The sequence below is a fragment of the Bubalus kerabau genome, chromosome 14 (genome assembly GCF_029407905.1).
Source record: "Bubalus kerabau isolate K-KA32 ecotype Philippines breed swamp buffalo chromosome 14, PCC_UOA_SB_1v2, whole genome shotgun sequence".
NCBI classification, from domain to species: domain Eukaryota; kingdom Metazoa; phylum Chordata; class Mammalia; order Artiodactyla; family Bovidae; genus Bubalus; species Bubalus kerabau.
The window spans coordinates 53761654-53787297 of NC_073637.1; the positions used below are offsets into that span (position 1 = coordinate 53761654).

General features: G+C 37.8%; 1 protein-coding gene across 3 annotated transcripts in view; it reads left to right on the forward strand.

Annotated features, from left to right (window-relative positions):
- CSMD3 (CUB and Sushi multiple domains 3) overlaps positions 1–25644 on the forward strand; it is a 1475959-nt gene that overhangs the window by 727724 nt on the left and 722591 nt on the right. For all 3 annotated transcript variants that reach the window (XM_055546406.1, XM_055546407.1, XM_055546408.1), the window contains one exon: positions 9602–9723. In XM_055546406.1, the coding sequence (XP_055402381.1) occupies positions 9602–9723 (122 nt within the window). The remainder of the gene's footprint in view (positions 1–9601; positions 9724–25644) is intronic.

Sequence of the window (25644 nt, forward strand, 5' to 3'; positions counted from 1 at the left end):
GAAAAACCATAGCCTTGACTAGACAGACCTTTGTTGGCAAAGTAATGTCTCTGCTTTTGAATATGCTATCTAGGTTGGTCATAACTTTCCTTCCAAGGAGTAAGTGTCTTTTAATTTCATGGCTGCAATCACCATCTGCAGTGATTTTGGAGCCCCCAAAAATAAAGTCTGCCACTGTTTCCACAGTTTCCCCATCTATTTCCCATGGTGATGGGACCAGATGTCATGATCTTCGTTTTCTGAATGTTGAGCTTTAAGCCAACTTTTTCACTCTCCACTTTCACTTTCATCAAAAGGCTTTTGAGTTCCTCTTCACTTTCTTCCATAAGGGTGGTGTCATCTGCATATCTGAGGTTATGCCCATAGTATCTTGTAAATCCAATCTCCTAGTTTAGTATTTCTCTTCTCTTCTAGACTATAAACTCTATGAGGGCAGAGACCTTGACCCTCTTTTTTACCTTGCCACTTTCAGTCTCTGGCACTGTATCAAGCAGAATATGCACTCATTTATTGTTTTTGGAATACATGAATTTTCAGAATAATTAGCATACAGCATTCAGCTTTCACAAATTAGTTAAAAATATAGCATCTAAAAAAATCCATTAAATTTGAAAGTTCTTTTTTTTTTCAATGAACAGTCTCATGATTACATTCTCTGGACAAAAGTTCTCAACTGTTCAATCATATGTGCTTTTAGATCTGGAATGTGTTTGATTAGTAAATAATAAAAATATTAATTTTCATTGTGACAATATATTGTATTATATATTGTGTTATCATTTATTGCAATATATTGTGTTATTTTATATTGTATCAGTTGCTATCAGCTTACAATATAAGCTAAATATCAGTTTATGTCATGGACATAAAAAGGTTTAAATGGTAGATTCTTACTAAAATTTCTAAAACTATAATAAGTCTGATTTTCTCAAGCACCCAACATCAAGTACTTCTTATTTATAACGTATCATATGCTTACTTCACTGCCATTAAATCCAAAATAAATTTACATCTATAAAATTATTATTCAATGAAGTACTATCCCCACTTTCTTTTTCCTCTCCTGGGTCTTACTCAGTCCCAGGAGATAGCTTTTTTGGAGAGAAAATAAATAATTCAAATCAATATAATAAAAGCCCTATTTTATGCTTTAATTAATCTCATGATAAAAACAGAAGCTATCAACTTTGTTGCAAAGCATAGATAGTAAAAACAGAGTTCAGTTACCACTGGTGGTGTTTGGGCAAAGACAGATTCGGTTGAGTTCAGTTCAGTTCAGTCTCTCAGTCATGTCCGACTCTTTGTGACCTTATGAATCATAGCATGCCAGGCCTCCCTGTCCATCACCAACTCCCAGAGTTCACTCAAACTCACGTCCATCGATGAGATGCCATCCAGCCATCTCATCCTCTGTCGTCCCCTTCTCCTCCTTCCCCCAATCCCTCCCAGCATCAGAGTCTTTTCCAATGAGCCAACTCTTCGCATGAGGTAGCCAAAGTACTGGAGTTTCAGCTTTAGCATCAGTCCTTCCAAAGAACACCCAGGGCTGATCTCCTTTAGAATGGACTGGTTGGCTCTCATTGAGACAGATTAAAAGGAAATTATGAGTGACATTTACCGTAGTTTACCTCTGTGAGCGGAGAAGGCAATGGCACCCCACTCCAGTACTCTTGCCTGGAAAATCCCAAGGACAGAGGAGCCTGGTAGGCTGCAGTCCATGGGGTCGCTAAGAGTCAGACATGACTGAGCGACTTCACTTTCACGTTTCACTTTCATGCACTGGAGAAGGAAATGACAACCCACTCCAGTGTTCTTGCCTGGAGAATCCCAGGGATGCGGCAGCCTGATGGGCTGTGCAGTCTATGGGGTTGCACAGAGTCGGACACGACTGCAGCGACTTAGCAGCAGCAGCAGCAACCTCTGTGAGACTGGGGAGTGTTCCCTTTCATGTGGTGAAGTAACCACAACATGTATCTCCATGTTCAGTTCTCACTGAATACTGGAAGTTGTCCATCATTAAATACCAAACACATTCAGTTTTAGTCATTTTAGGTTTTTCCCTAGCAATATTTATCATCATACCTCACAGGGCCCCATCAGAAACCCTAAAAAAGTAAGTTTTTTGTTGGTACATCTCATATAGTCTAAGCCATTCTGACTTGATGAAACTCACAAAGTTTGGGCTGTTCGTGCCTATTCATTGTTATATGTGTTCATCATCATACCTTATTAAAACATTCAGTTTTCCAAATTACAAGTTAGAATTTCTAGAAGTGGTAGAAACTCTACAAAGTTAAAATTAATATCACCTGCTTTGTCTACCACCTCTTGTGTAGCATAAAAAATATAGTTTATTTCATAGCCAATGTCAGATTATTCTCAGAAATAATCTAACACTATGTGTCACATCCTTGGATAATGAGCAAAGAGATCACTGTAGATATTGAAATATATAAATGGAAATACTTCTGCTAGGGTAAGATCACAATATTAACCTACAGGTGAAATAGAAGAGAAATATTACAAATACACCTGAATTCACACTGAGTTTTTACTAAAAAAAAACCATAATTTTCCATGTTTTATGTGCCATCAAACCATTTTAATAAGAATAAGGCTATATCACTGAGATTGGACAACAACATAACTTCCAAGCTCTACTAACCTCTTTGCACCTATTGGAAGAAGCCATTAAGAGCACAGAGATAACTGCATAATATAATTGTAAGTCACTGTATGCCTGTCAGAGAGTGTGGGTGATGTAGTTTAACTGTCTAAGTTTACAGGTGAAGTAATGGGATTCAGATGGTTTGGATTTGCTCAAGTATGAACACAAAGTAAGTAGAAGAGGCAGGGACAGTGAAGGTACACAGACTACAAAGCTATTTGGACTTCATCCTAATGATTCTGTTAAAGACACATCATACCTCTCATATCATACCCCTCATAACAAAGAATTACTACTTGCTAGAAATCTTTCAACATACCTAAGGGACAGCCTTAGAGCAGGAGACTATGCTTAGTTGCTCAGTTGTGTCCAATTCTTTGTGATCGTATTGACTGTAGCCTGCCAGGCTTCTCTGTCCATGGAGATTCTCCAGGCAGGAATACTGGAATGGGTTACCATGCCCTCCTCCAGGGGATCTTTCCTACCCAGGAATTGAGCCCAGGTCTCCTGCATTGCAGGCGGACTCTTTATCATCTGAACTACCAGGGAAGCCCAGAGCAGGAGACAGTAGAACTTACTTGTTCACAGAGCTGTTCGTGAAACATTTGTGGAAGAGAATATCTACAAAAGGGTGGTAGCTTAAATTGCCACTATATCCAAAAGCCAGATAGGGTGGGGAGTAGTGGGGAGATACCAATCAGAAACAAAATCAAATCTTTGTTGTTACTCTCATTATTTTAGTCATGGGTTCATTCATTCATTCCTATGTTTAATGAATATCTACTATGTGCTACATGCTGTTCTAGGCACTGGAGACACCATGGTGAACAAAACGAGTCCTTGCTCTCATGAAGTTATCATTCCAATAAGGAAAAGAGACAGTAAACAGTGGTATATATGTGTGTGTCTGTACACGTTTGTATATGTATATACTTTTCATAAATATGGATATCTATGTATACAATTGTATATGAAGGTTAAAAATCAAAGTTTAGATAGATTATTCAGATAGAACAGACTATTAAGAACTGTTTGAGCAGAAACCTATATAAAATGAGAAATACAACAAGTACCAAGGTCTTAAAGTGCAAACATCCTCAAAGTGTTGTAGGAATTGCAAGTGAGTGGAAGGAGCTTTATGAAATGTTCAAATCCTGAGAATATGTTGGAACAAGATCAACAAAGTCCCTCAATATTACCAAAAAAAAAAAAAGATTCTGGAAGAGAGACTGAAAGAGATACTTCAGGGTTCAGTAGACTCAGAGACAACTGTAGACAGGACCCAGTTGGTATATTGTGTGCAAAAATAATATTTAACTTGTGAATTGAATCTTTCTTACTCAACCAGAAAATAAAATTTTTGCTTGTCTTGCTCAACTAGTTGAAACATTATATCTAGCACAAATTTAAATGCCTGAAGGTTACGGTTGAACCAAATCATATTTCATTGTATTTAACCTTTTTTGTAGATGTTTTTCCAAGCATAGTTAACTGTATGTGCTTGACCTGAGGGAAGAATAGGACTACAGCATACTGATAGAGAAGCTACGGTTGATTTTTTTTGGTTTCTCCTACTATACTTATATCATTTACTTGAAACAGCGTTATCCTCTTTACAGTATCTCACAATGTCTCCATATATAAGCTCATTTCACTTCCAAAACAAAACTGGAAAATGATAAATTAACTATTATTCTCTTCCTTTTTAAAAACATAGCTGACATATGACTAAAACATATAGAATATTGTAAAATAACTGTCAAAAACACTGAATTAAGATAATCATAGATACATAGAATATATGCAAATTAGCTAGTTTGTATCAATTCATTTTAAATCCCTAAAATCAGGATGTTAACATTTTTGTGTAAAAAGCCTTTCCATGCAGAGTGCAACCAATCTTTCCAGTTATATGGGTTCTTACATAGAATACAACCTGTCTTGGTACTTATTTTTAAGATTTTATTTCATTTCCTTCTGAAATATTTTATGCTTCTTTTTATGGAAGACTTTTACCTTTCTTGCCAAATATATTTTTAAAAATTACATGTTCACTTTGTTGCTTGTGTGAATTTGATCTTTCAATTTGAATTGCCAACTATTACAGTTATACAAGCGAATTTACATTTTCACATGCATTTTTTCTTCAAAGGCAGATTATGTGACTAAAATATAAAGTAGTATAAATTGTAGATACATTATTAACTTTCTTGAGCTTAGGTAGGCAAATAGCACATTTGATTAAAAAATGATACTTTTTGTTTTTTTTTTAAATGTTGTAATGCTTTCCAAAATTTTTCCAACTCTATTGCATTACCTAGAACTACTGAGATAATGTTGAGTGCTGCCATAGACTGTGAGCATCCATATTTTGTTTTAACCTTAGAGGGTTATGAATTGGTATGAATTGGGTATGGGATTTGAATTGGGAGATTGAGATTGACATTTGTACACTACTATGTATAAAATAGATAATTATGAGAACCTATTGTATAGCACAGGGAACTCTATTCAGTGCTCTGTGGTGACCTAAATGGAAGGAAGTCTAAAAAGAGGAGGTATATATATATACATACAACTGATCCACTTTGCTGTACAACAGATGCTAGCACAACATTGTAAAGCAACTATGCTCCATTAAAGTTTTAAAAAAAGGGGTGGAGGGAATGTGAAGGAAAACATAGACTAGTGAACATGGGAGACATAAAAGAAGTTGCAATATAATGATCTCAATGTGGAAGGTAAAAATGACAAACTCACAGAACCAGAGAGTAGAATGTTGTTGTTCAGTCGCTCAGCCATGTCTGACTCTTTGTGACCCTGTGGAATGCATCATGCCAGGCCTCCCTATCCCTCACCATCTCCTGAAAGCTTTCCACAGTTCGTTGTGACCCACATAGTCAAAGGCATAGTCAATGAAACAGAGGTAGATGTTTTTCTGGAATTCTCTTGCTTTTTCTGTGATCCAGCAAATGTTGGCAATTGGATCTCTGGTTCCTCTTCATTTTCTAAACCCAGCTTGGACATCTGGAAGTTCTTGGTTGCTCTAATGCTGAAGCCTAGCATGCAAGATTTTAACCATTACCTACAAGCATGGGAGATGAATGCAATTGTCCAATGGTAGAATCAGATCAGATCAGTCACTCAGTCGTGTCCGACTCTTTGCAAGCCCATGAATCGCAGCATGCCAGGCCTCCCTGTCCATCACCAACTCCCGGAGTTCACTCAGACTTACATCCATTGAGTCAGCAATGCCATCCAGCCATCTCATCCTCTGTCGTCCCCTTCTCCTCCTGCCCCCAATCCCTCCCAGCATCAGAGTCTTTTCCAATGAGTCAACTCTTCGCATGAGGTGGCCAAAGTACTGGAGTTTCAGCTTTAGCATCATTCCTTCCAAAGAAATCCCAGGGCTGATCTCCTTCAGAATGGACTGGTTGGATCTCCTTGCAGTCCAAGGGACTCTCAAGAGTCTTCTCCAACACCACAGTTCAAAAGCATCAATTCTTCGGCGCTCAGCCTTCTTCACAGTCCAACTCTCACATCCATACATGACCACAGGAAAAACCATAGCCTTGACTAGCCCAACCTTTGTTGGCAAAGTAATGTCTCTGCTTTTGAATATGCTATCTAGGTTGGTTATAACTTTCCTTCCAAGGAGTAAGCATCTTTTAATTTCATGGCTGCAGTCACCATCTGCAGTGATTTTGGAGCCCAGAAAAATAAAGTCTGACACTGTTTCCACTGTTTCCCCATCTATTTCCCATGAAGTGATGGGACCGGATGCCATGATCTTCGTTTTCTGAATGTTGAGCTTTAAGCCAACTTTTTCACTCTCCTCTTTCACTTTCATCAAGAGGCTTTTGAGTTTCTCCTCACTTTCTGCCATAAGGGTGGTGTCATCTGCATATCTGAGGTTATTGATATTTCTCCCGGCAATCTTGATTCCAGCTTATGTTTCTTCCAGTCCAGCGTTTCTCACGATATACTCTGCATATAGCAGTTCTTAAAAGTGAGTCTGGAGGTGCTAGGGTTAAAGGGAAAGAACTTCCAGTTTATCAGATGAAAAACTTTTGAAGGTATAATGTACAGTATGGTGATTTGTAGTCACTGATGCTGTATCACATGCTCAAAAGTTACTAAGAGAATAGATCTTAAACATTTTCACTAAACATTCACACATACATACAAATGCTGATATGTTAGGTGATGGAGATGTTAATTAAGTCTTCATGTTGTTCACCTTAAACTTAATGTTATATATCAATATGTCTCAATAAATCTGGGAAAAAAATTTGTGAGGCATCAGAAATTTTGTAAGGCTTTGATAGAACTTTGGTAGCCTAAAATTAGCCAAAGTATTAATAATGCAGAAATTGGAAATTTAAAATTGAACAGGAGAGAAGAAAATGAAGTAGTGAGCATGAGAGACTTACAAGGAGGGAGGCAATAAATGAAAAAAGGAAAGATTGGTAATTAATGTTGAGGGAAAAAATATAAGTAATTTTTTTTATAAAATAGCATTTATATTGTTTAAAATATAGAAATCAGACACAAACAAGAGAAGATTAAAAATAACCGTCGAATTACCAGAAAGTTGTCAAAGATAGATTAATGCTAAAATATGAGCTAAAGGGAAAAAAAAAAAACCTAGTAAAAAATTACATTTTTAACATACTAGGAAGACACACATTTCGTGATAAAAAGATAAGACTTGGAGTGGGAAGACCTGAGCTCAAATCTTAACTATACTAGTTACCAGTTGAAGATCTTGGACATGTCAAAAAAACTTTGGGGACCTCTATTAAATGAACTTTAAAATGATTATATTTAAAGTCATATGTGCATATGTGCCAAGGTCCAGCCCCGGCTGATCCAGGGTATTCGAAGGGGAGGCAGAGTAGGCGACCTATTTATTTATTTATTTATTCAGAGATATAAAGAATAATAGAATGAGGATAGGTCAGTAGGAAAATTCAGTGGAGAAAAGAAGCTGAGTAACTTGGTTTACGCGGGAGACCAATAAAACTTCAAGACAAGAAGTTTGCACCACTTACGTAGGCCGCAGGCGTCCTTCCGTTCTCCCGAAGGAGAGGAGACACTGAGGCCTCCCAGGTCGGATCTTAGAAGCCCAGGCATAATTAGTAAGCATGGTGGGTTCCGCGCTCCAGATGGAGACTCAGCCGGAAGTTAAAGGGAAGAATGACATGGGGAGACCAAGCGTTGGAGAGCAAGGCCCATAGCTTTATTTTCAACAGGGGCTTATATACCCTAAGTTACACATAGAGGATAATAGGGGATGCAAAGTCAGCAGTCTTTGATGCTTATCAAAAACCAGAGTTTCTTTTCTGCAAATTTATCGTATACAAATGGTTTAGGTGATTTACATCATCTTCTGGCCAGAAGGCCTATTAACATTTTATGACTCTTGACAAGGACTTATCAACAAAGACTTATTTTCTCTAAGAGTAATTATTTTAAGGTTTGGCGCCATCTTTCGAAGATAAAATTGCATTCCTATAGGGCGGATGTGTAATGGGTTTACAAAGGAAAGAATTTATTACCTTAAGGGTCTCAAGTTACTAACACCAAGGCCACTACTTATTTTTTCTACATACCAACTATATTAATTAATACACATTCAAGGATACAATTCAGGGGATGTGGAAACTTGGCAACAAACATTGGCTCATCAATGAAATCTTTTACTAGTTTTATTCTGACAGTTTCTAATTCTCTGAGAGGCTCTAAGCTATTTGAATATCTTAGGCTTCCCTTGCCTCTCGAGGCTGGGAGACTGTAAACAATCGTATGCATAGCTGTAGGTGTCTGGGTAAATTTGTCAGGTGAGTTAGAGAGCCATCTGAGGGGTTTGGATTTAAACACTCCTAATTGCCCAGGAACTTTATTAATTGGAGCTGTAAGTTAGCTCTTTGACAGAGAGAGCGAGATGGTGGTGGGGGACAGCTCCCAGTAAAGTCAGAGGTGAGAGCACAAAGCAATAAAGTAGGCAGACTCTGGTTTTTGGGGGGGAAGATGCTCGAGAATATCCGGGGGCACTCCCGAGGCTCAATCCCGCCTTTGCGTATGCCAAGCCTCATTTCTCATGACCAGTGGAATGTCTCTAGCCGGCTCCCGGCACATATGAAAAATCTATGTTAAACTGTACATGATTTAAAAATACAGTGAATTACATTTGATGTATTGTGGGAAAAAAAAGATGACTTAGGCAGTATTTTAATGGAATGAGGCAAAAATTGCATATCAAAAGTAATACTACCTAGAAACTTTTGTGGCACTCAAGAAGGAAGTCAAGCCCCAGATACAGTGTGGTCAGTAACTCTTTGGTTAACTAGAAGAGAGATGAGTTAGAAAACTGAAGAAATATTATAACACAGATTTTGTGGGTATTTATTAAAATTACTTTAGTGTAGCTTTTTCTGCAGTCTGAATGGCCCAATTCACAGTCCTAAGAACAGAAAAAGTAGTTTTAATATTGATGTCTCAATTACAAGTTTTATGCTATTATGCTATTATGAGTCCTAGTGTACTTAATAGAAAGGAAAACACTATTTAGATTGCTTAATCAATCCAAAGCTTTATTTCTTCCTCTTTATAGAATTTTGTTAACACAATATTGAATTAATATGACCTGTCTCTAATTAAACTAACCTATTTACAGTCATAGAACAATTTATCATGCCTCACACTTTTATTCATAACTATTTTTCAGTTAATGTTTAAAATATGACTTGTGAACTTCAGGATGTAAAAACCACTCTCATTTTGATAAGTCACATTAGAATGTTATTATACATATTTCAGTGTGGTTATTACTGTGCAATTTTGAATTTAAAGTCTACTTGCAAGATACTTTAATGCTGTGATTTTGCATGTGGCACATGCTCAGCTTTTAAAATGTGATTTCTCTTTTAGTGAAGACATGTGGCTCTAATCTTCAAGGACCAAGCGGAACCTTTACATCTCCCAACTTTCCATTCCAATATGACAGCAATGCACAATGTGTCTGGGTCATCACAGCAGTGAATACAAATAAGGTAAGTGAAAACCATCTCTGGGGCAAAAGCATAATCAAAAAGACAAAAGTGAGGAAATCATGAGGGAAAGGGCAGTAAAGAAAATTCATAGCTGAAGTATGATTTCTGAAATATTTCCTACCTATAAATTATATAAAACCTACACTTATATAAGAAATAAGAAAAACAATTAAATACTGTAATTCTGTCTCAACTAACATATAAATCAGAACACATTGAAATTATAAACAAATGTTTTCTGAAATATGCTTTTGATGTTTGTAAATACATTTATTTTTCAAAGATGCCTAAATAATGACTTATCATTTCATATCTTTCTACTTGTCTTATCATTCAGGTATGTCTTGTTTTTCTACATAGCTGATTTTCCTTTCAGTGTTTCTCTATTGCCACAGATCACACAGCTATTCTTTATTATAAAGTTTATTAATGTGCTCTACACTAGTAGAAGATTCATTATTTGGGCATTTCTATAGGTTGTATTGTATATTTGACTAAAATGAGTAATCTATCTAAATACATATATACCACAGAACTCAAACAATATTATAATGCTGAATGAACAAAAAAGCAGGGAACAATTAGCAAGGTTTCTGTTCCTTTTCTCTCCATCCTGCTTCTCCTCCTAAGGGTATGTAGCAAGGACCTACATAGGAAGAATCAAAATTTGTCTCAGATTTTGTAATATCTTTTTTGGGTTAGATTAAGAAAAGGTTGGTGATAGAACCCACAAAACTGGGTCAAATTTGTAGTTAAAATATTGATTTAGAACTTGCCAACTAACGACTCTCATCAAGCTAGTTAACTTCTCTGAAATTCAGTTTCTTTCTCTGAAATGTGGATAATAAGAACATATTTTTCAGTGTTATGAGAAGTAAATGAGATCATGCACACAGGGTACTTAGTAGAGTTGCTGCTGCTGCTGCTAAGTCGCTTCAGTCGTGTCCGACTCTGTGCGACCCCATAAACGGCAGCCCACCAGGCTCCCCTGTCCCTGGGATTCTCCAGGCAAGAACACTGGAGTGGGTTGCCATTTCCTTCTCCAATGCATGAAAGTGAAAAGTGAAAGTGAAGTCGCTCAGTCGTGTCCGACCCTCAGCGACCCCATGGACTGCAGCCTTCCAAGCTCTTCTGTCCATGGGATTTGCCAGGCAAGAGTACTGGAGTGGGGTGCCATTGCCTTCTCCGACTTAGTAGAGTTAGTAGGTACTTAAAAAATGTTAACTAGTGATTAGATGCAGAATATTCTATTTTCCAACAAGTTTTGGGTTTTATGTTCATAAAATATAACCACAAGAGTAGCAAAGTTGTTTAAAAAATTTACTCAGTGGTAAATTAAACTTGCTTCCTGGAAGAGCCCTGATTTGTGAGTCATAAGAACTAGGTCAAAAGCCTAGCCCTCCCTAAACTATGTGTATAAACTTGGAAAAAAAAAAAATCACTAAATCTAATCCTTCGCCTGCCCAAAGGAAGTCATTTTATTCATCCAACCAATGTCATCAATTCATTTCAAATCAACAAATTTTATTTATTGAATACCTTCTCTAAGAAAATTATGGGTTTCTGAGGGAAAAAAATCAAGAACTACTTGAAAAATAAAATCACATTTAGTGAACATTTAGCAACATGCCAGGTATCATTCACAGTACTTTTAATGACTTATTTAATTTAAAAAATTCCCATAATAGGAAAATATACTTTGATGTCTGCATTTAATAAAGAGGCTAAATAATTTGTCCCAGATCACATAGATAGCAAAGGTCATTGTGTGTACTGTATAACATGTGGGTTACTTACTATGACATATCTCACCCTAAGACATAAGTATTTTATTCTAAGATAACATGAACCAAATCCATTATAAAGTATGGAACAGATGTTCTGTATTAATCTTGTATTGAGATAGAACTTTTTTGTGTGTGACAGTAATTACCTATAATTTACAGAACAAAGTGGTGATTATCTCCCCCAATAAGATGTCTAATTTGCTAAGTTTAATTAGTTTTCATTATTGACTTACTTGAATTTTCACAGAGGTCATGACATTTCTCCTTGTTTTTCTTAACCAATCTATGAAACTTTAATCTATTCTTTTTCTCACTTAAAATATCTATTTTCTAAAGGACATATATTAGTGATTACTTTCTTTACTCTTTTTATTGAAAGCTGATTGAGTACATTCATTTTTGATCTGTTGTTTTACATTTATTGTAAAATATCCTATGAAAATTCAAGCATTTTCAAGCATAACCCACAATTATATTTAACAGTTTACTCACTCACTTACACACACACACACAGTGTGAAAAAATAATTTCCCCTAACTATATGAAAGCACTTCTCTATTTTTTTTAACATGTTGTACTCTATTTTTAAATATTGTTCACATTTCACTAAGTTAATTTTATGATGCACTAACAGGTCATAACTGTGTATTTTGACAAATACAACTGGAAGGGTTGCTTCCATAAATTGCCATGTCTGAACTCTTGGTAAGACAATTACTGGCATAAAGCACAAACACAGAGCACTCTTTATTGGTTTAATCCCAAACTAACCAACATATTAATACCTCAATATCTATGATTTTCTTCAAAAATAACTTCTCATATCTTTCTTTATATTTGATAATTTAAAAGCAACCATTGTGGAAGATTCAAGATGGTGGAAAGCACCATTTCCCTCAGATACAATATATATCTAAATATGGGATAATTTCCTCTGAAGAGAGCCAGAAAACAGGATGAAAACAATCTCCACAACAAAGGGTGAAAGGATAGCAACAAAGGGCACGTAGGAGAAACAGAGAGGCAGTCATACCAAGTATAGTCCACTTCATTTATTCAGTCGTGTCTGACTCTGTGGATCATGGACTGCAGCATGCCAGGCTTCCCTGTCCATCAACAACACCTGAAGCTTGCTCAAACTCATTTCCATTGAGTCAGTGATGCCATCCAATCATCTCATCCTCTGTCATCCCCTTCTTTTCCTGCCTTCAATCTTTCTCAGCTCAGGGTTTTTCCAGTAAGTCAGTACTTTGCATCAGGTGGCCAAAGTACTGAAGCTTCAGCTTCAGCATCGGTCCTTCCAATTAATATTCAGGACTGGTTTCCTGTAGGATCAAATAGTTGGATCTCCTTGTAGTCCAAGGGACTCTCAAGAGTCTTCTCCAACACCACAGTTCAAAAGCATCAATTCTTTGGCACTCAGCTTTCTTCACAGTCCAACTCTGACATCCATACATGACTACTGGAAAAACCATAGCTTTGACTAGATGGACCTTTGTTGACAAAGTAATGTCTCTGCTTTTTAATGTGCTGTCTAGGTTGGTCATAACTTTCCTTCCAAGGAGTAAGCGTCTTTTAATTTCATGGCCACAGTCACCATCTACAGTGATTTTGGAGCCCCCCCCCCACCCACACCAAATAAAGTCTGCCACTGTTTCCACTGTTTCCTGATCTATTTGCTATGAAGTGATGGGACCAGATGCCATGATCTTAGTTTTCTGAACATTGAGCTTTAAGCCAACTTTTTCACTCTCCTTTTCCACTTTCATCAAGAGGCTCTTTAGTTCTTCTTCACTTTCTGCCACAAGGGTGGTGTCATCTGCATATCTGAGGTTTTTGATATTTCTCCTGGCCAATCTTGATTCAAGCTTATGATTCATCCAGCCCAGAGTGTCTCATGATGCACTCTGCATATAAGTTAAATGAGCAGAGTGGCAATATACAGCCTTGCTGTACTCCTTTTCCTATTTGGAACCAGTCTCTTGTTCCATGTCCAGTTCTGACTGTTGCTTCCTGACCTGCATACACATTTCTCAAGAGGCATATCAGGCGGCCTGGTATTCCCACCTTTTTTAGAATTTTCCACAGTTTATTTTGATCCACAGAGTCAAAGGCTTTGGCGTAGTCAATAAAGAAGAAATATATTTTTTCTGGCACTTTTTTGATGATCCAGTGAACACTGGCAATTTGATCTCTGGTTCCTCTGCCTTTTCTAAAACAAGTTTGAACATCTGGAAGTTCACAGTTCACATATTGTTGAAGCCTGGCTTAGAGAATTTTGAACATTACTTTACTAGCATATGAGATGAATGCAATTGTGTGGTATTGTGAGCATTCTTTGCCATTGCCTTTCTTTGGGATTGAAATGAAAACTGACCTTTTCCAGTCCTGTGGCTGCTGCTGAGTTTTCCAAATTGGCTGGCATATTGAGTGGAACACTTTCACAGCATCATAGTTTAGGATTTCAACTAGCTCAGGTAGAATTCCATCACCCCCACTAGCTTTGTTTATAGTGATACTTCCTAAGGTCCATTTAACTTCTCGTTTCAGGTTGTCTGGCTGTAGGTGAGTGATCACACCATCATGATGGTCTGGGTTATGAAGATCTTCTTTGTATAGTTCTTCTGTGTATTCTTGCCACCTCTTCTTAATATCTTCTTCTTTTAGGTCCACACTATTTCTGAAGGGCCAGGCTTGTTCTGTTGGGCAGGGCTATTCTCAGAAGTTGGGTTTCCCTGGTGGCTCAGAGGGTAAAGCGTCAGCCTACAACACGGGAGACCCGGGTTTGATCCCTGGGTTGGGAAGATCCACTGGAGAAGGAAATGGCAACCCACTCCAGTACTCTTGCCTCGAAAAACCCATGGTCTGTGAAGCCTGGTATGCTACAGTCCATGGGGTCGAAAAGAGTGGGACAGGACTGAGAGACTTCACTTCACTTCATTCTCAGTTCAGTTCAGTCGCTTGGTCGTGTCCTATTCCAACACCATAGTTCAGAAGCATCAATTCTTTGGTGCTCAGCTTTCTTCACAGTCTAACTCTCACATCCGTACATGACCACTGGAAAAACCATAGCCATGACTAGACGGACCTTTGTTGGCAAAGTAATATCTCTGCTTTTCAATATGCTGTCTAGGTTTGTCATAACTTTCCTTCCAAGGAGTAAGCGTCTTTTAATTTCATGGCTGCAGTCACCATCTGCAGTGATTTTGGAGCCCCCCAAAATAAAGTCTGACACTGTTTCCACTGTTTCCCCATCTATTTCCCATGAAGTGATGGGACTGGATGCCATGATCTTAGTTTTCTGAATGTTGAGTTTTAAGCCAACTTTTTCACTCAGCTCTTTCACCTTCATCAAGAGGCTTTTTAGTTCCTCTTCACTTTCTTCAATAAGGGTGGTGTCATCTGCATATCTGAGGCTATTGATGTTTCTCCCAGAAATCTTGATTCCAGTTTGTGCTTCTTCCAGCCTAGCGTTTCTTATGATGTACTCTGCAAAGAAGTTAAATAAGCAGGGTGACAATATACAGCCTTGACATACTCCTTTTCCTATTTGGAACCAGTCTGTTGTTCCATGTCCAGTTCTAACTGTTGCTTCCTGACCTGCATACAGATTTCTCAAGAGGCAGGTCAGATGGTGTGGTATTCCCATCTGTTGAAGAATTTTCCACAGTTTATTGTGATCCACACAGTCGAAGGCTTTGGCATAGTCAATAAAGCAGAAATAGATGTTTTTCTGGAACTCTCTTGCTTTTTTGATGATCCAGCGGATGTTGGCAATTTGGTCTCTGGTTCTTCTGCCTTTTCTAAAACCAGCTTGAACATCTGGAAGTTCAGGGTTCACATATTGCTGAAGCCTCAGTAAATCTTTAATCCAATTTTCTGTTGATGGGTGGGGCTGTGTTCCTTCCCTGTTGTTTTACCTGAGAGCAAAATATGGTGGAGGTATGAAGATAGTGTGACCTCTTTCATAAGGTCCCATGAACCAAGAAGCTGACCTAGATTTCCCTGTGTGTCCAAGATTCTCTGGCAGAGGTAGGAGTCAGGGGCATTGAGTGCAGCAGTGCACCATACCAAGGGGAAAAAAAAAAGACAAAACAACAAAGCATATCCTAGCCACAGCAATTCACAGTCTTGTAGGTCACAAAGTATGGATAGTTACTCTGAGAAGCAAGAGATTTCAACTTCACCTCATGCACCCCGACCCTAAGATCCTTTATAAGAAAGATAAGTCCCCAAAATGTCACAAAACCATTTGGGAGTGATTCTGTCCAGCAGATATTTTGACCAGGGCCTTCAGCCATTAGAGGCCAGCTTTGCCCACCAGCACACTTCGGGAGCAGCTGCAGTGCCTCTGCAGCAGGATCATGCATGCAGTCCACATAGGAGACACCTTTCTGGAAAATAGTATATTCTGTATCTAATAATAATGGTTTAACATTTTTAAGTACTTATTAACTCTACTAAGTACTCTATATGCATTTACCTCAGTTACTTCCCATAACACTGAAGTATATGCTCTTTTATCCACATTTCATAAAGAAATTGAATTTCAGAGGGCAAGAAACTGTTATCAAACTTATTTCAGCAAAAAAATAGATTTTAAAACAAAGACTATAATAAAAGACAATGGAGTCATTTTACCAATAAGATATGAAATTTATAAATGTATGTGTACCTAACATAACACTGAAATATATAAAGCAAATATCAGCATACTTAAAAAGAGAAGTTGAAAGCAAAACAATAATAATAAGGGAGTTTTAACAACCCAGTTACATCACTATATAGGTCATCCTGACAGACAATCAATAAAGAAACTCTGTGTGTGTCTTAGTTGTTCAGTTGTGCCCAACTCGTTGTGACCCTGTGGACTCTAGCCTACCAGGCTGCTCTGTCCATGGAGTTCCCCAGGCAAGAATACTGGAGTGGGCTGCCATTCCCTTCTCCAAGGGATCTTCCCAACCAAGGGATTGAACTTGGGCCCATTCCTTGAAGGAAAATTCTTTACTGTCTGGGTAGACCTAAACAATACCCTACATCAAATGAATTTGATAGATATATTGAACAGTCCATCCAAAATCATCAAAATAGAAAATTCTTGTTAAGTGCACATGGAACATTCTCCAAGATAGTTCACATGTTAGGTCACAAAACAAATCTCAGGACCTTTAAGAAGATTGCGATCATACCTGATCTCAATGATAAGAAAATATAAATCAATCACGAGAAAAAAAATGGTGAAAAAGAGGCCAAAAATATGAAGCTTAAGCAATATACTACCAAATAACCAATAGGTCATTTGAAAAAAAAAAAACAAAAAAAAAAACTAGAGATGAATGAGAACATAAATACAGTATAAGAAAAATCATTAGGATATGGCAAAGTGGTTCTGAGAAAGAACCTACACAAACAAACTTATGCACCAACAGACACAACAATCTAAAGAAATAGGTAAATTCATAGAAACACACATTCTTCTATCAATTAATCATGAAGAAAATAAAAATATGAATAGACCAACTACTAATAAGGAGATTTAAATAGTAGTGTGAAATCTCCCAAAAAACAAAAGCCTAGGACCAGGTGGCTTCTTTACAGAATTCTACTGCCAAGGTCCAGCCCCAGCTGATCCAGGGTATTCGAAGGAGAGATGACCAGGTGACCTATTCAAATGTTAATTAGAGATATAAAGAGTAATAAAAAGAGGATAGCTCAGTAGGAAAATTCAGTGGAGAAAAGAAGCTGAGTGGCTTGGTTTACGCGGAAAATCAATATAACCCATGACACCAGGTTAGCTCTGACCACGGAGGCCGCAGGCGCCCTCTCGAATAGCGGAAGGTGCCCCACCTCAGACACCTTCTCGAGTGGGTCTTAGAAGCCCAGGCAAATAAATGGTCGCAGAGGATATCCGCTCTCCAGATGGACACTCAGCTGGAAGTTAAAGGGAAGAATGACATGGGGAGACCAAGCGTTGGTGAGCAAGGCCCGTAGCTTTATTTTCAACAGGGGCTTATATACCCTAAGTTACACGTAGAGGATAATAGGGGATGCAAAGTCAGCAGTTTTTGATCCTTATCAAAAACCAGGGTTTCTTTCCTGCAAATTTATCGTATACAAATGGTTTAGGTGATTTACATCATCTTCTGGCCAGAAGGCCTATTAACATTTTATGACTCTTGACAAGGACTTATCAACAAAGACTTATTTTCTCTAAGAGTAATTATTTTAAGGTTTGGCGCCATCTTTCGAAGATAAAATTGCATTCCTATAGGGCGGATGTGTAATGGGTTTACAAAGGAAAGAATTTATTACCTTAAGGGTCTCAAGTTACTAACACCAAGGCCACTACTTATTTTTTCTACATACCAACTATATTAATTAGTACACATTCAAGGGCACAATTCAGGGGATGTGGAAACTTGGCAGCAAGCATTGGTTCATCAATGAAATATTTTACTAGTTTTATTCTGACAGTTTCTAACTCTCTGAGAGGCTCTAAGCTATTTGAATATCTTAGGCTTCCCTTGCCTCTCAAGGCTGGGAGACTGTAAACAATCGTATGCATAGCTGTAGGTGTCCAGGTAAACTTGTCAGGCGAGTTAGAGAGCCATCTGAGGGGTTTGGATTTAAACACTCCTAATTGCCCAGGAACTTTATTAATTGGAGCTGTAAATTAGCTCTTTGACAGACAGAGCGAGATGGTGGTGGGAGACAGCCCCCAGTAAAGTCAGAGGTGAGAGCACAAAGCAATAAAGTAGGCAGACACTGTTTTTGGGAGTAGATGCTCAAGAATATCCGGGGGCACTCCCAAGGCTCAATCCGCCTTTGCGTATGCTGAGCCTCCTTCCTCATGACCTTTGTCACGAGTGGAATGTCTCTCACCAGCTCCTGGCATTCTACCAATACAAAATTTTCAAAAATGGTTTAAAAACCAAGTTTTGTTAAACTTTCACACACACACACACAAATAATAAATAAAGAGGAAGGAAGCCTTGAAAACATATCTAAATGCATTTAACAAAGCTAGCATTACCCTGATATGAAAAACAGGGCAAGGACCACCCCACCACACACATACACACACACACAAATTATCGGGCAATATCACTGATAAACATAGATTCAAAAACCCTCAGCAAAATATTAGCAAGCCAAATCAACAGTACTTTGAATGGATCATACACTACAATCAAGTTTTAGTTTTCAAAAGATGCAAGAATGGTTCAACATCTTTGAGTCATTTAAGACGATGCATCACATTAACAGATTGGAGGATTAAAATCATATGATTATCTCAATAGATGCAGAAGAAACTCTAGACAATTTGACATCCACTTATTATAGAAACTCTTAACAAAGTGAATATAGAGGGAACTTACCTCAACATAATTAAGGCATATATGAAAAATGCACAGCTAATCACATTCAACAGTGAAAAACTGAAAGCTTTTCCTGTAAATCAGGAAAAGGCAAAGATGCCCAACCTTACCACTTTTATTCAACACAGTACTGTAAATCCTAGCCACAGCAACTAGACAAAAGTAAAAGAATAATAAAAGTCATCTAATTGGAAAGGAAGAAGTAAAACTGTCACTATTTGCAGAGGACTTAATGTTGCAAATAGAAAACCCTCAAGACTCCACTAAAAAAAAAAGAAAAAAAAAGGAACTAATAATTGGCAAATCAAAGGATACAAAAATCAATCAATAAAAGTATGCTGTGTATTTATATACTAATAACATGCTATCGGAAAGAGAAATTAAGAAAATAATTGCATTTATAATGACATCAAATAAAATACAAAGATGTAAATTTAACCAAAGAGGTAAAAAATATTTATGGGGGGTGGAGGGGATGTTCAGTTGCTAAGTCATGTCCAACTCCTTGTGACCCCATGAACTGTAGCCCACCAAGTTCATCTATTTATGAGATTTTCCAAGCAAGAATACTGTAGTGGGTTGCCATTTCCTTCCCCAGGGGATCTTTTCAATTCAGGGATCAAACCTGTATCCCCTGCATCTCCTGCATAGGCAGGTATATTCTTTACCACTGAGCCACCTTGGAAGTCCAGAAAGACTTATGTACTTAAAATTATAAGACACTGATGAAATAAATTGAAAAAGATACAATGGAAAAATATTTCATGCCCATGGATTGAAAGAATTAATATTGTTAAAATGTCCATACTACCCAAATAAATCTACTGATTCAATGGAATGCTTATAAATATCAATGACATATTTCACAGAGCTATATAACACATGCATTTACCCATGAGCATTATGGGGACTAGGGGTGCTGACTGCTGCACAATTGAAAATCTACATATAACTTTACAGTCAGACCTCTCTGTACCATGGCTTCTTATCTGCAAATGAATCAACTGTTGTTGTTGTTGTTCAATTGGCCGTTAGTGTCCAAATCTTTGTGACCCCATGGACTGCAGCATGGCCAGCTTCCCTGTCTTTCACTATCTTCTAGTGTTTGCTCAAACTCATGTCCATTGAGTTGGTGATGCTATCCAACCATTTCATCCTATGTAGCCCCTTCCCCTCCTGCCCTTGATCTTTCCCAGCATCAGAGTCTTTTCCAGTGGGTTGGCTCTTCATATCATGTGGCCAAATTATTGGAGCTTCAGCTTAAGCATCAGTCCTTCGAGTGAATATTCAGAGTTGATTTCTTTTAGGATTGGCTGGCTTGATCTCTCTGCTGTCCAAGGGACTCTCAAGAGTCTTGTCTAGCATCACATTGCAAAAGCATCAATTCTTCAGTTCTCAGCCTTCTTTATGGTCAGTTCTCAGCCTTCTTTATGGTCCAACTCTCACATCCATACATGACTACTGGAAAAATCATAGCTTTGACTAGATTGACCTTTGTCAGCAAAGTGATATCTCTGCTTTTTAAAACACTGTCTAGGTTTACTATAGCTTTTCTTCCAAAGACCAAGCATCTTTTAATTTCATGGCTGCAGTCACTGCCTACAGTTATTTTGGAGTTCAAGAAAATAAAGGCTGTCACTGTTTCTATTGTTTCTGTATCTGTTTGTCATGAAGTAATGGGACCAGGTACCTTGATCTTAGTTTTTTTAATGTTGAGTTTTAAGGCAGCTTTTCCACTCTCTTCTTGCATGTTCTTCAAGAGGCTCTTTGGTTCCTCTTCATTTTCTGCTATAAGGTTCATCTGCATATCTGACCATATGCCACACTTTTTGGCATAAGTACTCTTGGAGGAGGTCACTATTAGTCCCGCCATAGAGCTGCCAGGTGGGCAACCCACAAACTGGAGAACAGCTATTCCAAAGAAGTTCTCACACTGTTGCAAAATTCTAGGTCCCACAACGGAGTTCCCAACCTGTGGATCCAGCAAAAGCACAGAGAATCCCCTGGGAATCTGAGTTTGAAGGTCAGCATGATTTGATTTACAGAACTTCTACAGGAATAGGGAAAGAGAGACTGTTGGTGGGAGGTGGGGGCATAAATGAAACCTTGTGCAACACAAAGACCCAGGAGAAAGAAGCAGTGACCCCAAAGAGACTAAACAAGACTTGCCTGTGAGTGTTTGAAAGTCTCGGGTGGAGATGTGGGTCAACAGTGGCCTGCTGTGGGATCAGGGGCACTGGCAGCAGCAGTCCTGGAAGGTACAGCATGCTGGCATAAGTCCTCTTGGAGAACATTTCCATTATTCCTACCATGGAACCTATAGCCTACCATCAAGACTACAGACTCTAAGACTGGGCCACCTCAGGCCAAAAACTACAGGGAGGGAGCACAGCCCCACTCATCAGCAGAAAATTGGATTAAAGATTTACTGAGCATGGCCTTGCCACTAGAGCAAGACCCAGTTTTATCCACAGATAGTCCCTCCCATCAGGAAGCCTGTACAAGCCTCTTATCCTCATCCATCAGGGAGAAGACAGAATGTAGTACTATAGTACATATTTATTGTAATATAGTACATATTTATAGTATATATTTATTGTAACTCCACTTACAAAAGAAACTATATGGTTCAACCACATGAAGGATCAGCTTTAATTCTAAACTTTGTATAGAACCACAGAAGACCCCAAAATAACCAAAACAATCTTGAGAAAGAATTATGGAGGTATCACATTCCCTGATTTCAAACTATAATGCAAATATATAATAATCAAAACAGTGTGACACTGGAACAAAAAACAGACACAGAGGTCAATGGAATGGATTTGAGAGCCCAGAAATAAATCACACTTATACCGACGCTAATCTAGGACATGGGAGAAGGAAATAGCAACCCACTTCAGTATTCTTGCCTGGAAAATTCCATGGATGGAGGAGCCTAGTGGCTACAGTCCATGGGGTCACAGAATCAAACACGACTGAGTGGCTTCACTCACTCACTCAATCTAAGACAAAGGATCAAAGGATAAAGGGCAGTCCTTTCAATAAATAGTGTTGGGAAATTTGGACAGACACATACAGAGAGTGAAAATAGACCACTAACTTACACAGTGTACACACACACACACACACACAAACTCAAAATAGATTAAAGGACTTAAATGTATAAGCTGAACTCTTAAAATTCCTAGAATAAAATGTATGCAGTAATCTCATTGATGATGGTCTTCATGATGTTTTTGTGGTGTGAAAGTCACTCAGTTGTTTCTGACTCTTTGCGACCCCATGGACTGTAGCCTGCCAGGCTCCTCTGTCCATGGAATTCTCCAGGCAAGAACAGTGAAGTGGGTAGCCATTCCCTTCTCCAGGAGATCCTCCCAACCCAGGGATCAGACCCAGGTCTACCACATAATGCAAGGGAAACAAAAGCAAAAATGAAAAAATGTGACACCATAAAACTAACAACTTCTACACAGCTGAATGAAAACATTATCAAAATGAAAAGACAACTTGCTGAATGTTAGAAGGTATTTGCAAATGAGGAGTTAATATCCAAAATATATAAAGAACTCATACAACTCAATAATAAAAAATAACTAGAAAAATGAACAGAGGATCTGAATGTGTATTTTTCCAAAGGATACATATAAATGGTCAATAGGAACATAAAAAAGATATTTAACATCACTAACTATTAAGGAAATACAAGTAAAAGAAGCACAATGATATATTAGTATTATTGCATACTTGTTAGAATGGTTGTTATAAAAAAGACAAGGCATAATAAATGTCAAAAAAATGGGAAACAAGGGAACCCTCATACACTATTGATAGTACTGTAAAATGATGTAGGTACTATGGAAAACAGTGTAGAGGTTCCTGAAAAAAAAAACGAAGAGAACTACCATATGACCCAGATATTTCACTTTTGGATATTTTTTCAAAAGAACATAAAACACTAGTTTGAAAACATATGTGCACCCTTATGTTCATTATAACATTATTTATGAAAACCAAGATATGAAATCAAGCTAAATGACCTTCAGTTTCTTCATCCATAAAGCAGGAATAATCTTCCCTGTGCTACCATGTCAAAGGAATGTTGGAGCTTCTCACAAGTTAACATTAATAAGCCCAAACAGCACTTTGTATGTTGGGAATTATCTTGTAAATTTAAGTCATATATTAGCATAAGGATATTTAAACGTAAGAAAAGTACTGAGCTCATAGTGGGTTCTTGTTAACATTTGTTGTGTAAATAAAATCACTAATTAGGGTAACAATACATATAAAATATGTGAAAATTTATTAGGCATTTCAATCCAGCATAGTCTAAAATTAGTATACAATGGGAAGCAAATATTTTGTTGATATTTATATTGCTTTATAAATAAATGTGATCTATGAAAGTGTTGGTTGCTCAGTCATGTCTGACTCTTTATGACCCCCATAGACTTTTAGCCTGCCAAGTTTCTCTTGAAATTCTCCAGGCAAGAATAGTGGAATGGGTAGCCATTTACTTCACCAGGGGATCTTTCTGACCCAGAGATAGAACCTGAGTCTCCTGCATTGCAGGTGGATTCTTCACCATCTGAGCCACCAGGGAAGCCCAAATACTATTCATACTTGCAATATATTAAATAATATTTATTCCTGTATATTATTTTTTTCTATAGCTATTGTAAGGTATGATTTTTTCATATAGTTCTGATAAATTTTCACTATAGCATTTCATACTATCCTTACACAGACCTTTGTTTCTTTTAAGTGACATCACAGATGAGAGTTTCTTCCCTTATCTTTTCAAGGACATCTGTCCCAAACTTAAATGCAGGTAAAGGACAACTTTTTCTAGGAGGGGATGATATCCCTTTCCATGCAAGTCATTCCTTCTTTCCTTTATTTTTCAAATAAGAACTGAAGGATCATTTTATAATATGATAAAGTAGTTAAGATTATGAAATATTTCATTTACATATTCACTACAACATTTAAGACCATGATTTTTGTTTAGATCTGTAAGACACACACTCAGTGCTCTTCCCCAGGAACTCTTCAGGCATCAGAAAACACCCTTGATTTCCACCCATAACAATGTTATTCCATATTGTCACTGTTCCATCATGACAGCTAGCCTTTTGCCACTTCATTTAGCCTGCCCACTTGCAAGCACTAGTTCTTGGTGCCAAATAGTTGTAGTTTGCGGACCTGTGCCAAGCTTCAGTGCCAGGTCTGAGACCTCAGCTAGTCATGGAAAGTGTCACTTTCCTGAAGGCTGCAGCTGTCTTTTCTGCAAATTACAGACCCAAGACAAGGATTAATGTGCAAGTGATATTAAGACTGTGTGTCCACCTTATCTTTGACAAAGGAGGCAAGAATATACAGTGGAGAAAAGACAATCTCTTTAACAAGTGGTGCTGGGAAAACTGGTCAACCACTTGTAAAAGAATGAAAGTAGAACACTTTCTAACACCATACACAAAAATAAACTCAAAATATATTAAAGATATAAATGTAAGGCCAGAAACTATAAAACTCCTAGAGGAAAATATAGGCAAATCACTTTCTGACATAAATCATAGCAGGATTCTCTATGACACACCTCCCAGAATAATGGAAATAAAAGTAAAAATAAACAATAGGGACCTAATTAACATTAAAAGCTTTTGCACAATGAAGGAAACTATAAGCAAGATGAAAAGACAGCCTTCAGAATGGGAGAAAATAATAGCAAATGAAGCAACTGACAACGATTAATCTCAAAAATATATAAGCAACTCCTGCAGCTTAATTCCAGAAAAAAAGTGACCCAATCAAAAAATGGGCCAAAGAACCAAACAGACATTTCTCCAAAGAAGACATACAGATGGCTAACAAACACATGAAAAGATGTTCAAAATCACTCATTATCAGAGAAATGCAAATCAAAACCACAATGAGGTACCATCTCATACCAGTCACAATGGCTGCTATCCAAAAGTCTATAAATGATAAATGCTGGAGAGGGTGCAGAGGAAAAGGAACCCTCTTACACTGTTGGTGGAAATGCAAACTTGTACAGCCACTATGGAGAACAGTGTGGAGATTCCTTGAAAAACTGGAAATAGAACTGCCATATGACCCAGCAATCCCACTGCTGGGCATACACACCGAGGAAACCAGAATTGAAAGAGACACGTGTACCCCAATGCTCATCGCAGCACTGTTTACAATAGCCAGGACATGGAAGCAACCTAGATGTCCATTGGCAGACAAGTGGATAAGAAAGCTGTGGTACATATACACAATGGAATATTTCTCAGCCATTAAAAAGAATGCATTTGAATCAGTTCTAATGAGGTAGATGAAACTGGAGCTTATTATACAGAGTGAAGTAACTCAGAAAGAAAAACACCAATACAGTATACTAATGCATGAATATGGAATTTAGAAAGATGGAAATGATAACCCTATATACGAGACAGCAAAAGACACAGATGTAAAAAACAGACTGTTGGACTCTGTGGGAGAGGGAGAGGGTGGGATGATTTGAGAGAATAGCATTGAAACATGTATATTATCATATGTGAAATAGATCGCCAGTCCAGGTTCAGTGCATGAGGCAGGGTGCTCAGGGCTGGTGCACTGGGATGACCATGAGGGATGGGATGGGGAGGGAGGTGGGAGGCAGGGTCAGGATGGGGAACACATGTACACCCATGGCTGATTGATGTGACTATATGGCAAAACCACCACAATATTGTAAATTAATTAGC